Source organism: Plectropomus leopardus, chromosome 9 (assembly GCF_008729295.1).
Source record: "Plectropomus leopardus isolate mb chromosome 9, YSFRI_Pleo_2.0, whole genome shotgun sequence".
Lineage (NCBI taxonomy): Eukaryota > Metazoa > Chordata > Actinopteri > Perciformes > Serranidae > Plectropomus > Plectropomus leopardus.
This window is the reverse complement of record NC_056471.1, coordinates 14,396,001-14,410,133: the sequence shown is the minus strand read 5'-3', so window position 1 is coordinate 14,410,133 and position 14,133 is coordinate 14,396,001. Positions and strand designations below refer to the sequence as shown.

At 39.7% G+C, this 14,133-nt stretch overlaps 1 protein-coding gene across 2 annotated transcripts in view; it reads left to right on the top strand.

The window, feature by feature from the left end:
• Positions 1–1,362: 1,362 nt before the first annotated feature.
• atrx (ATRX chromatin remodeler) overlaps positions 1,363–14,133 on the top strand; it is a 41,989-nt gene continuing 29,218 nt past the window's right edge. The window contains exons 1-18 of one of the 2 annotated variants that reach the window (XM_042493203.1): positions 1,363–1,543; positions 2,219–2,361; positions 3,721–3,782; positions 3,924–3,973; positions 4,077–4,198; positions 4,296–4,376; positions 4,558–4,667; positions 4,759–4,826; positions 5,423–7,329; positions 7,738–7,807; positions 9,071–9,156; positions 9,281–9,395; positions 10,071–10,170; positions 10,455–10,631; positions 12,411–12,552; positions 12,687–12,796; positions 13,332–13,478; positions 13,635–13,812. In XM_042493203.1, coding sequence (XP_042349137.1) covers positions 3,726–3,782; positions 3,924–3,973; positions 4,077–4,198; positions 4,296–4,376; positions 4,558–4,667; positions 4,759–4,826; positions 5,423–7,329; positions 7,738–7,807; positions 9,071–9,156; positions 9,281–9,395; positions 10,071–10,170; positions 10,455–10,631; positions 12,411–12,552; positions 12,687–12,796; positions 13,332–13,478; positions 13,635–13,812 — 3,520 coding nt within the window. In that variant the 5' untranslated portion in view covers positions 1,363–1,543; positions 2,219–2,361; positions 3,721–3,725. The remainder of the gene's footprint in view (positions 1,544–2,218; positions 2,362–3,720; positions 3,783–3,923; positions 3,974–4,076; positions 4,199–4,295; positions 4,377–4,557; positions 4,668–4,758; positions 4,827–5,422; positions 7,330–7,737; positions 7,808–9,070; positions 9,157–9,280; positions 9,396–10,070; positions 10,171–10,454; positions 10,632–12,410; positions 12,553–12,686; positions 12,797–13,331; positions 13,479–13,634; positions 13,813–14,133) is intronic. The other variant, XM_042493202.1, reaches the window with a different exon arrangement.

Here is a 14,133-nt window from a genome sequence, read left to right as displayed (position 1 = left end):
GAACTGGTCAATATTGGGTTTCCTCTCAGAACATTTGCATTTAAAACTTACAATATCAAATGAAAAGATTTAAAATGAGGACATGACCTCTGTCCAGATACGTTTCCCATTAATGTAAATTAGTCTTAGTTCCACATATCAAAAACATGTTGAATATCAATCCAGAAAATGTTCACATAAATGCACTTATTAAATTGTTATCTTATATGTTGATGCCATGTTCGGACCCCATAAATTAGGACATGCCGAATGTGTTTGTGCCCCTTTGGAGCAAGCCCAACCCCCCCCAAAAAGAGCTCCAGTCTTAGCTTCACAAGTAAATTCTAAAAAACAAATGAAAAAAGAATTTTGTCATAGAAAACATAAGAGTTCATAAAATCAAATGTTTTGTGATACATTACCAAACAGGTAATTAATTGTCAATTGTGATGTTGTGATATGCATGTGAGTGTCAAGCCTGTTGTTTTGTTTTGTTTTGTTTTGTTTTTTTGCGATTTTTTTACTACTTTATTTTAGATCTTTCTGCATTGGGTATTTTTACATTTAATACTTAAAATACTTTTTCCTGAATATACATACTTTTACTTAAGCTAAGTAACATTTTCAGTGCCGCACTTTTACTTAACCCTTTGACACCTCAGCAAATGGGGTTTATTTCTTCAAAACCACAGGAAGAAAGTGACGAGCAAATTACTTATCTTGCTTTTGTGGACATTTTCCCTCGTTTTTTGACCTAAAAATAATAATTAAAAAAAACTCAGCTAATTTTAGGTAATTTCCTTGTCTGTGTTTTACCTCTTTGAAATTCGCGGGACATTTATTGCCAAGTTGAGAGAGAGTTTCTGGGGGAAAAAAAACGAATTTCTCAGGTTTCAACGGTTTAAATGTCTGTGAAGGTGTGTGAATACAGCACAAGAAAACTGATGCAAATCCAGGTGTGAAAGGGTTAAGTAAAGGAACCGCACGCTTTTTCCACCGCTGTTGAGTTAATAATTCTTCCATGAATACTTTTGAATACTTCGTCCAACGCTTAATAATTACATTTTATATTTGTATTTATTGTTTTAATCTATCGTTTAATATTGCAAAAAAAAACCCCACAAAAACGTGTGTTTTGATCATGTTTCGGAGCTCGGATTAGAGAAACAAACTAACGCGCCTCTCACTATATCAACAAATGAATGAAATGGAAATACAGCCGGCAGCAGCATTTCACTTCCCAGAGAAAATCATTCCCTCGCCGGCTAAACGAATCAATAAGCTCCGGTGAGCCTGGTCCACTCAGAGCTGGAGGACAGCTGAGCTGCTCAGCCAATAGGAAAGCGCACAAGATTTAGGCTAGATGCGCCATTTTGCTGCGTCCACAGCCATCCGGCAAGATGGTCCCCTTGCTTTGTCTCCCCTGACCGGAGTTGGTTCTGTATTCTGTGGCTATTCTTGCTTCTGTACCACCGAAAATCTGCTAATTGGACCGAGCTGGGTCACCTGTACCTAAATCTAAACGTCTGTCTGTCTGTCGAGGAATGACGACGATAAAAAGCAGGTAGGAAAACCGTTTAGCTTGTTTGTTTAGACGAGTCAATTGTGCATTGATTACAGTGCTAACGGCGAGCCGCGCCATACTGTAGGTGCCTACTGCTAGCTAGCAAGCTACGCTAGCTGAGTTGTAGCTGCACAGCCGGCAATGTTTAAATTCACACACACGCAGATTCAGACATGCATATGCGTACTGCACAGTGTTTTTTAAGTATGACTAAGATATAAAAACGGCGTTTTTTTTTGGTACAAACTCATCACATGGCTCGTAATGCTTTTGCTAAATGTTACATTACTACTTTGGATGCTACATGGCTGGCAGTTAGCGGTCTGCTTGGTACCATGGCATCGTCAGAAGGAGGGAAGGCCTGCGCGTGCATTTTTCGGTGCATGCCCATGCATTGGACCCCCATGCACTGCTGAGATTGCAATGTTGCCAGGGCAACGTGGGGCAGTGAAAAGAAGTAGTTCTGCAGTAACGGTAACTGCTAAACCTGCTAATGTTAGCGAGCCCAAACTTGGCATCCCCGATGGTCAGGAGTTCCTGTGTTGTCAAAACACTGAAAAGCTGCGTTGGTGACAAAGAAGCAGCTCCGTGCTACAAATGCAAGAGCGTGTGCTGTTGGTAACGTGAATTGGCTCTTTTTCTTTAACTGACACCGGATTTTTTGGTAATTTTTAGGCCTGGGAGTACTGAGTGGTAGCACAACACAGCTCGTAGCGATCTAATCAGCACATTATGATGACGCAAAACGGCACAATAAACAGCGGTGCCTCTTCCTGAGGAGTGACATGCTCCCGATACATGCACTGAAAAGCATGCAGGTAACGCTCATATTTGACTGTTTATGAATGTATAATCGTAGACGTTTTGTACTCTTGCGATCGTTTATTTCAACTGCTAATGAACTGTTTCGTAGTAAAGTTGCGTTTGTTACCCATAGACTGACGAAAACAACCTAAACATCGCCTGCAACCTTTGACTTTGTTAGTAACTGAAAAAAAACAGACCCTCTGCGACTCGCATCCCCAAGGAATATAATTGTGTGCAATTGTAATTATCTTTTTGTACAAATGAATATTACAAATGTCAACATAGTTATGTTTTGTTTATGCAATTGTCCTACACATTTGAGATAAAAAAGAAGGTATTTAGGGTTAGTCATAAAAGGCATTGAATTCATCAGCCTAAAAATAAGGCCTTAATTTGTATTAAAATGACTTATATTTGTCTTAAAGTCTTAAAAATGCTCAGACGTGGGAAGTAGGATTTTATGTGTAAAATCTCTTTTTTTAAATTAAATAACTTGATAAATTAATTTCCTTAAACTTGCCATGATGGAAATCCAAGCAGTGGAATCTCACATGCAGATTTAGAAACACCAGAAAATCAACCATAGTTTTTTCAACATTTGATGGAAAAATCGATTTTTTCACAAAACAAAAAAGGCTTTGTTTGGGCAAAAGTTGTAACACTGTGGAGGTATGTGGATTTAAAAAATGCTAGTGAAAAGTTGAAATTATGGATTTTTAAAAATAATTTAATCAAAAGCTGCTGTGTTTTTTTATTTTCCTCACCTGCTACAATTTAATGGGTGCTTTCCTGTTTTTTTGGGCTGGGCAGTATATCAATATAATGTTTATCAGGATATGAGACTAGATATTGTCTTAGATTTTGAATATTGTAAATACCATCTTTTCCCTGGTTTTAAAGGCTGCATTACAAGAGAGTGATGTAGCTTTCTGAACCTATCCAGATGTTGTAGTTGTTCTATTATTTGCTTTAACCCTTTTATTTATCAAACATCTAATTGTATTTAATGTTTTTGAAATCACTGATAGTAAACCCCACAACATGATTGCAATATTGATATTGTGGTATTTGTTAAAAATATCATGATATTTGGTATTCTCCTTATCGCCCAGCTTTACTGTCTTTTATACAATTTGTGTATTTCTTGCTTTTCCTTCAGTTGAAGATTTGAGCCTTAAGTCTTGTTAAAGGCAGCCTGCTTTGAAATAAACAAAATACACAAATGGTTGAAATGGAAACACAAACTATGGAAATACAGAAACAGTGAAATTGCAACATCATGGATAAATCCGTACATGGACTTTGTGATTCAACATTGTTCAGCATCTAGACATGCCAGGATGTTAATTTGGAAACAAATCTCTCTCCAGGTAAAATGAGTCTGGCCTCTTCTGAATCACACCTTGACCAAATGTCAGAAAAAGCAGATGAGGTAAGTATAAAGCCTCTTTGCAAGTTAGATAATATGTTTGGACCTCTGTGTTTATGATACTGAAAAAAATAAACCAAGCATTTTAGTCATACATGTACTGGTTCTGTCACAGTATTAAAATAAATCTTGTATCCTTGTCAGCCTGGTAGCTCAACAGAAACAATGAAGCCCTCCTCTTCTCGCAACAAGAGGTGAGAAGCCGTTTTCTTTAATGTGACTGTTATTTTGTTTGCAGTTGGATGTTCTCAAAAGACACAGCTTGCAATATTAAACTCATGTGCCAACTCATTTTAGGAAGTCCACTACTGTAGCTAAGCACACTGGACTAAATGAATCCGACACCTCAGCAGAGAGTGAAAATGAAGGCGCCACCTCTGACGACCCCTCAGACAATAACACAAGCAGCAAATCTAAAGGTATGAACGGTGCAGGTACTTGTTGCTCATGATCAAAATATTGTTGATGCTGACTAGGATGCTGATTTGAGAGATTTCTGCTTTTGCCTCTGATTAGGCACTTTAGTGATGAGGCCAGCTGGGAATGAAAATAAAGGCGCCATGAAGCTCAGAGTGGATTTTAAACAGAAACATACAGGTAACTTAATTTCAGTTTTTGGAGACTATATACTTTTGGTATGTGGATGTTCACAAGAGAACATGCATAGGATCTGATGTAAATAAGGTGGATGGCCTTAAAATAGTGAATCATTTAGTGATCGAGAAAAAAGTGAGAGGAAGAAAATCACAATAATGAATTTCTTTTCTCTTTGTCACAGATGATACCCTGCAGAAGAAAGTAAACTGCACTGCCTGTGGAAAACAAGTAAACCAGTTTCAGCGCAACTCTGTGTACGAGCATCCTGCACTCAAAGTACTTATTTGCAAGGTAGGAAAGTTGAAATAATTACGTATTACAAATACTTTCATTCAGTCTCTCCGTTCTTGATGTATGATCGCATGGTTTTCTCTTCCTCAAGTCATGCTACAAGTATTACACAAGTGATGACATCAACAGAGACTCTGATGGGATGGATGAACAGTGCAGGTAAGGCATTTTAATCAAGACAACAAAATAATTACATATATTTTTTCAGGTGACAAAGATGAACAGTAGAAGTACAGAGCAAACTTCTTATATTGATTACTTACATCCTGCTCAACTTCATTACAAGAATACAATTATTATAGCAACTTTATTTTGATTTGCTTTATTTTAAATTCAGATTATCTAATTGACATTTGTATATTGATTATATCTATGCAGCGCAATGAAATGTACAGCCTCACTACATATTGAATTTTAGTTACAGTTTCAAAGCACACTGCAGCTGCATTATCAATGCATTTTTTGAGGGCGGCTTCAACCACAGGTGCTTTCCCTGGGTACATTTGTTCTCTGTCGCCATCAAGGCTGTTTTTGAGGGAAGGGAATTATTTTAACCACATTTCCACTGTTAAAAGACATGTAGTCTAACACTGTAGCCTTCGCTGAGGATCAAAAAAGGATTAAGACATTGGACGTTGAGTTGATCTTGATCATTTCTGTATGACATGGAATTAGCACAAAAGCTTGTTTTTTGGAGCGGTGTTCAAAGTTACTTGCTACATACCCTAAAACTCAGTTGAACTTTTCCCCCTCAGGTGGTGTGCTGAAGGTGGCAAGCTCATTTGCTGTGACTACTGCAACAACGCCTTCTGCAAGAAATGCATCCTACGTAATCTGGGCAGGAAGGAGCTTTCACTCATCACTGATGAGAACTCAAAGTGGCACTGCTATGTCTGCAGGTCAGAACCCCTCCAGGATCTAGTCTCCAAATGCCACCGCATCATGGAAAAACAAGAACAGCAACTCAAGCAACGGACAGCGGACAAAAGAGAGGAACGTGAAAGCAAGAGACACAAGAGCAAACCAGTCAAAGAGCACAAAGTAGTAGTCAATGGGAAAGAACATACCGAAGGCTCAGGGACCATGACATTCTCCTACAAAAAACTGCAGGTACCCAAAGAACTTATAAAGAAAACAAAAAAACTTGTTGAAACAACAACTGGTCTGAACAACACATTCATCCAGTTCATACAGCAGGCAGCCGAGGAGCAGGGGGAGAAGTCTATCAGGTATCGGCATTTGAAAGCCTTCAAGGCCGTGCTTGCTGATTTGAAAAAGGCCCACAGTGCTTTGGAGGAGGCTTTGGAGCCCGAATTCAAAAACATGGAGCTGCAGAATGGTAACGAAGGACAGCATATTGTGAGAAAGAGCACTAATGTTGTGGCCCTGGTAGAAAACGACCATGTGGATAATACGGTGGTTGCGGTTGAGAAGGTTGAAGCAGCAGAGGAGGCTGATGCTGGAGAGGAGCATGACGTAGCTGAGGAGGATGACGTAGTGGAGGATGCTGACATAGCCGAGGAGGATGATGCAGCTGAGGAGGATGACGTAGCTGACGAAGCTGACATAGCTGAGGAGGCTAATGCAGCAGAGGAGGCTGACGTAGCAGAGGAGACCAACGAGGAGCAGCATAATGAGCAGGAAGTGGACAATGATCAAGTGTCAGATAAGACTCAAGTGAAAGATAGCCAAACAGAAATTGATCCAACCAAAAAGATAATTAAAACTGAAGTATGTGATGATGCACTAGTGTCGGCTGGTGAGCTGTCCCTAGATCATGACATTATGTCTGTGCCTCCTTCTGTTCCCGAAGAGCTTTTTCAGATGGTAGAGAGTCTTGCAGACTCCACCATGCTCTCGCAGACTGACACAGATTTAGTCACAGATGCTGATACAAAGTCGATTGGAAAAATGACAGACTCTCAACCCAGCCAGCCCAAGGTGAAGAACCTCATAGTTAAACTGACTCCTGTGCCAGTTGTGACGACACGAGGGTCAAGGTCCTTCAGGTCCAAAAACAAAGAAAAAGATGGAGAGGCGCAAGAAAAGAGTGAAGAAAAATGCATGGAGGGAAAAGACAACGCTTCTGATGCTGCAGCAGGGACAGAGAGCCCACCACCAGGCCGTCGCTCGAGCAGACAGAAGACCACTCCCCTGAGGAAGCAGGCTGAGAATCAGGACAAGGAGGAGTCCTCTGAGTCAGAGTCTGAGAAAGATGGTCAAAATCAGGCGAAATCCTCCAAGAATACTAAAAAAGAGGATGGGGAGGAGACCAAGGATTCAGAGAAAAAGATGGATGACTCTGACTCGAAAGAAGAGAAAGCTGCAGAAGGCCACAGCGCAGACGAGGAACGTGGAAGCACAAATGCTAAAAACAACACATCCAAAAAGGAGACAGGCAAAGCGTCCAAACGCAAAAGGAAGTCTGAAAGCTCCTATTCAGAGTTGGAGAACAAAAGTAAGAAGACACCCAAGAAGAAGAAACAGAATGACTCAGACTCTGGCCCCAGAGCAGCCGCCAAGCTGCAGTCTTCCTCCAGCGAGGATGAGGAGGAGCAGCAGGCTGAAGAGGACTCTGGAGAGGACAGTGACGAGCAAAAGATCAAACCCATTGTGGAGGATAACTTGGTGGGAAGTAGTGGCCCTTTTCATCAATCCTCAGGTAATTTGGTCTGGAAGAGAGGAGTGTTAAATGGTGCTCAGCTCAGTGACCGTTAGTTATAGGACAAGCTCATTTTGGGAACTGCACTTATTTGCTTTCTTGCTGAGATTACCACTTTCAGTTTCTGTAATTGTGTAAATATGTAGCGGGAGCCAGTGGGTGCTAACTTAGCTCAGCATAAAGCATTCCTGTCCTTGTCCAAAGGTGACAAAAGTTTCCTACCACCCTCTTGAGCTCACAGACGAACCTGTACTCTCTGAAAAAACTGAAGTGAAAAAGAGTAACATCCTCAAGTTTTCCAGACAACTCTTGGCAAGAAACTAAATAAGCATGTTTTGCAAAATATCCATGTAATACTTAATTGACTGACCCGCTCCTTCATTAATTGTGTTTGCTTTTTTTGTGTAGGAGACAAAGAAGACGATAAAGAGAAAGTCTCTCAGCTTTGTGAAGATGTTGACGATGATCCTGAAAAAAGGTACGTTAAAAACAAACTTTAAGGATAAAGACAGTCAGGATTTATGTGCATATCATTTAGTTTCCACCATGAAGGATTTTTATTAGTATCTGGGCCAGTGTGCTACTTTGTTTAGAAATTTTAAGGGTTTGCATTGTCTTCCAGGTAGAGCTGTTTGACCTTACGTATTAGCTCAACTGCAGTACTTTGCGAGCCCAATGAGACAACTCAGTCTAGTCCTAACTGAGTATTGTGTTTCCATTTTAAATACTTAAGAACGTGTGCACCATTAGTGCACCATTCCTCTTCACTGTCACTGTTCCCATCAAGATAAAAAAAAATTGTAATAACATGTTAAATGAATTAATGAAACTTTGAAAAGGTTTTGCTTCTAAACTGTAAATAGATAGTGGTAGTTTTCATTTTAACAGCTCATTACATTTTAAAACAACAGACAAAATATTAATTGAAAAAATGGCAGCCCTTATTTCCCTTTGCTTTATCCCTGAGTCACTGTTTCTGCCTGTAGCAATGTCATGATATTTCTACAGGCTGCCTGTGTTTTCATCATTTACCATTAACAAGCTTCAATAGGAAATAGATATCACATCCCTGTAATACTCTAGTAGTAAATTGTTATGTAGTCTAACTACAATGGAGGGAGTCTGTCTGTCTGTATGTCTGTCCTTTTCTTAAGTTGATTGTTCATCTGATCAACTTCAGATTTGACAGCTGTGTTTTTGAGAACCCGAGAAGTGTCGCATCAAGTTCAAGCTCTTGAGGTCTATAGAATATTTATATTTATAGGACATGTTGTGCACATTGTAGTGAAGTGAGAGGGGATGACCTTCAGCTGTTTCACCTCAGAATGCCGTACAGCTCGATCTCCGTTTTCTACAAAACACTGAAGGACTGGGGAAAAGAAGCCAGACAAAAGAGACTGGAGGTGTTACACTGTAGCTAAGTTAAACATTTCAAGCATCAGTGATTTAACTTTACGATTGAACGCTTTTGTTCCCCAACGTTGTTAGTAAATGCCGAGTATACTCTGGCATTGCTAGTGGACACAACTAAGACATGGCTAATGCATTTCTTAGGACCCGAGGAAGCACAGTGTTTTGAGCTTGAAGTTATTTGGCTGAGCAGTTCTTGAGAAAACCGCTAGCTGTTCCACTGTAGGTCAAGCAGTCAGCCCATACTGAACAGGCATGTTTTGTAATAGTGAATTCAATCTGAACCTCTGTCACATTCATCTGTTTTTCATTTTTTCTTTTTCTCCTGAAGATTTGCAAAGAAAACGCCTCTCTTGTCAGGAGAGGAGGCGGCAGCCAGCAAAGAGAAGAGGAATGAGGGGGCCGAGACGAACAAAGGTCCTGTCCGAAATTTTTATTTGCCCTGTGTGTCATGTCTAAGAATATGGGTGCAAATATTCTGAAATCTGATACCAGCAAGTGACTTTTGTTTTTGTGTTTTGTCTGTCTGTCTTTTTGTCAGTGTCCAGCAATGAATCCTCAGACTCCGTCTCTGAGAAGTTAGAGTCTACAGCAGGTTTGGGGATAAGCGAGGAGCTCTGTGAATCAGAGACCGAGGGGAAGCATCCAAAGACCAGGTGAGAAGTACATTTGAGCGATATGATGAGATAATCGTTTAACACGAAATTGACAGGCCACTATAATGTTCCTTATGTGTCCATAACAGAGTGATATTCAACTATGCAATGTGTGATGTGAATTTTGCACCATATTCATTTTTTCTTTTTTTTTTGTTACTTTCATCATCTCATATCTGTCATCGTTTCAAATTAGCTGAAAATCATATGTGTACTGGTATAAATGACTATCCAACAGTATTAGCCATTATTAGATATTTTTCAAACAATCTGTTATCTATTTCAAGAATTTTCATGTTAGTGCATCCCTCACTTTTGTGTCTGTTTGGCTGCTGCATGCTAATGATGCACTGTAATGCCTGTGCGTGCAAATAACAGTATGTACAATAATTCATTTTGTGAACAGCAGTGATTCACAGCTTATGCTGAGTCGGGATCTGTGCTTACAGGTGTTTCAACCTATGCATCAGGAGTACACAAATGTTTCTATTAATGTACATCTTTTGGTGGATGTTATTTATATATAACTTGTTTCTTAACGCAATATCGTCAGCAAGGGAATTTCAATATCGCCCAACCCGAGAACTTAAACCAATATGTAGTTTATTACTGCCACTGGGTCTGTATTGATTTCCTGCCACTCTAGCTCAGAGGGATTCTGCTTTGTGTCTGTAGATCTGCGATGAAGACAGACAAGGAGAAAAAGAGAAGTTACAATCAGAAGAGGAAACGGCAAAGGATCAAAGTTCAAGACTCTTCTTCCAGCAATGAGAAGGTGCTTTAATATTCAGTGCACTCGGTAGTCGTCTTGAACCGTCCCAGAGTTTCTTTTTTTCTGTGGCAGGATCTGCCAGGTGGAGGTGATGGACCCACATAACATTTACTAGTCAAGTCATGCATGACACATAAAATGTTATTTGAACTTCCCCCTGAAGTGTGTTGTGAGGATTATTGAGGGCACAAATTAATCATATGGTTGCTTGGCTACTGATCATAGGAAGTGAATTTTTTCCTAAGGGCTGAAGATCAGAGGGTTGAATTTAATGTTCATTTCCACAGAGTGGAGAGGGAGATGATGACGACGGAGACGAAGAAGGGCGGAAAGGACGCAAGAAGATCCGCAAAATCCTGAAGGACGACAAGCTGCGGACAGAGACGAGAGATGCTTTGAAAGAAGAAGAGGAGAGGAGAAAACGTATAGCTGAGAGAGAGGCACTCAGGAAGAAACTTCGAGAGGTAAAAATGAAATTTTCTGCAGTTCATCTGAAGCACAGACTGTGTGTTCAAAGCCCTGAGCTATTACATTCCCGACACTCGTGTTGGTTAGTCTCCTCATAATACTGCATTCCAGGTGAATTGTCCCAAGACCTCACGCTACATTATGATACAGTTTGAAGATTTTCCCCAGTTTTTAGAGGAAGAACTTGCTGGCTGAGAAGCGCTCTATTGTTTAGATACTGAAACAAATGATGGATGTGTGGACAAGATATAACCACTCTGAGTCCAGCAGACTGTTAACAGTCTAGCGTGCTGCTGATTTACTGTCTGTCAGATCAAACAGTTGGAGAGTCCACTTTGCTTAAAGTAATTAAACTCCAAAAATGTGCTCATCAGTCAGACTGAGCAGGATGGCATTAGTCTGATAAGAAGCTGTTGTTTTACACCTGTGATCAGTATGTGCATCTACAACTGTTAAATAACAGCACAGTTAACCTGTACCTTTTCACGTGTGTTTTACCGTGATTTTGCAAAATAAAAGACCCAGCCATTAGTCTTATTGGTGTCCCTTCACCTAAAATCCAGAAATTTAGTCATGTATAGATATAAATGTATCTGGCCAGTCAGGTAACAAGTGAGATTTATAGCTGGCAGCCAGACCTACTAAGTAACAGTCTTGTGAGAAACCCTGTAATTTAAATTGAACTATGTCGAAATACAATTTTGTGTTTGCTGTTTATTTTTGTATAGTGTTACTAAATAGTTAGGGATGCCATGGTAAGGAAATTTCCCACCGGATTTAAACTCGTGACAACACTATTTTTACCGATTACATTTGATATTTTACAAGAGAAGATATTTCCCAATGACACACAATGTCTGTAGAGCACTTTATTAAGTTACTGCTAATGCTAACCAAACAGTTCTTACTGCTGCGGCTTCAGATGAAAGCATTTAACTGGTAAAACACAATTCGACTTTTATTGTGAAGTAGTTAGAGGAAATGCAATGTGCTCACCAGTGAGATTAGCACTAATGCTATCATTCATTAACAATCCATCCACAAAACAAGACGGTCATCTTGGCGGTTGTTAAAGCAGATCAGTTTGAGTGATGAAACAAGAAGTAGCAGCCACAGTGATCTTACAGAGAAAGAGCTGCAGGTGACAGTTGCACACCTCTGACCTCTTAGACATGTAAACAACTCCTTATTCCTTATTAATGTTATCATGATCTCTGTTAGCATTGGGTTTTAATCTGAAATATTGTCAAATAGCCATTTTTTGCTTTTCTGTTTAACATCAAATAATCAACCATCATCTTGTCAGTCAATTCTCTTCACTCTCATCACACCTATTGCTATTATAGTACTAGCTTGCTTGCACTAACAACTCTGTAACTTAGCATGCCTGAGTTAGGCTCTGATAGTTGTGCTTTGCTTTCCTGATTATTAGATTTTAAATCATACAGTATAACCACACACTTGTATAGACTGTAGATGTTATAAACTTGATGAAGCATCAGAAGTTGTGTAATCTGGGGTGGAAGGACTGCATGATGTGGGGCTCTCATGGAGTCTATCTGTATAAACACGTATCTTATGTGTACAAATTAACTAAACATAGAAACGTTTTAATTACATTGAGATGACAAATTATATCTTCTGCATAAAAATTAATAAAACGCAGCCTCAATTTCTTTATTTTTGTGTGTATGGCAGCCTGGGTAATATAGTTATATGATAAAATTGTGATAAAATTATATTTGTTTGACTCCTCTGCCTCGATCCTTCTTCAGGTGATTATGGTGGAGGAATCTTCCCAGATTACGTGTCCCATTACGACCAAGCTAGTGCTGGACGAGGATGAAGAGACCAAGGAGCCGCTGGTGCAGGTGCACAGGAACCTTGTCACAAAGCTCAAACCTCACCAGGTGGATGGTAAGTGAATTCGGTCACACAAAAAAAAATCAACATGGATGAACTAGAATATTAGCCAACGCAACCTTGCATGTGAACCTTGCCTAGATGCTCTGGACTAATGTCTGCCCCTCTGTTTTTGTGTTTTGTTCCAGGGGTACAGTTCATGTGGGACTGCTGCTGTGAGTCTGTGAGGAAGATCAAGAAGTCCTCTGGCTCGGGCTGCATCCTTGCCCACTGCATGGGTCTGGGGAAAACTCTGCAGGTATGTAGGAGAGAGCAGCATGCCTTTCTACACTAAAGCTTTGCAATAAAGAAAAACAGAAGCATTACATTAATCTGAAGCTGATGATTTCAGAAATGACAAGACTATGTATGTCTGTCTTTCCCTCTGATAATTTAGTACATATTTATGTACCTGGAATTGCTTATTTAGTTTTAAAGTAATGAAATGGAATTGGATTGTCTGAGCTAAATAAAACAGCAATAAACTCATTTGTAAAACATTGTTTTTTCACACTTTCTCATTAAATCACTAAATTCATCATCTCATTCATCATCTCATGTTGACTGCTTTTACTTTATGGAACTGCCAGCCTTGTGCAAGCATCAATACAATTGTGTTAAGTGTCACAAACCTACATTATACAGACATGACATATGCTATATATGTCATAACTCTGAATTTCACATGTATACTGACACCTTGAGCCTGTTTCACTCTGAAGAGTTATGTCAGTGACCTGAGTGGTGTCTGGTGTTAAACCATGTAAAAGTGTAGTTCTGTTTTTGCCCTGTAGGTGGTGACATTACTTCACACCTTGCTGCTTTGTGAGAGGCTTGACTTCTCTACAGCACTTGTAGTTTGTCCCCTGAACACTGTCCTTAATTGGCTCAATGAGTTTGAGAAGTGGCAAGAAGGAATGAAGGATGATGAGAGTTTAGAGGTAAGGACTTGTTTTTGTAACCTTTCAAAGTTGTTTCTGGTTGTCAAGGCTGCCATTGTGTTTTTTTTTTTTTTTTTTTTTTGTGTGTGTCTGTGCGTGTGTGCGTGTGCGCTCGTTTATCACCCTCTTTATTTATGTGTATCTTTCATTTACCAGGTGACGGAGCTGGCCACAGTAAAGAGGCCACAGGAGCGAGCATACGCCCTCCAGCAATGGCAAGAATCGGGTGGTGTAATGATTATTGGCTATGAGATGTACCGAAACCTGACGCAGGGCAGGAACATCAAGAGCAAGAAGCTCAAAGAGACCTTTCAGAAGACACTAGTAGATCCAGGTACAGTGATGTGTAATGCTTCTGTATTTAAGCTCTAAGTTGGGGCAAACAAAAGTTTAAAACAACTCCTTAATACACAAGCTATTAATAATGAGAGTGTGTATAGAATCCCTTTGTTTTGTTCTAATGGGAACCACTTTGACTTAAGTGATCTCAAAGAGGACAGTTTTGTAGCAGTGTCCTTACGCTGATCAATCATATCTTAAATTAATGCAGCTTTTAATCGCTTAATGACATTTCCATTATTGTTGGTTCAGAATACAAAATGTTGGTTGTGCTAGTAGAAAGGATTAAGGACTGCCGTTAAAGTTCTTCAACTGA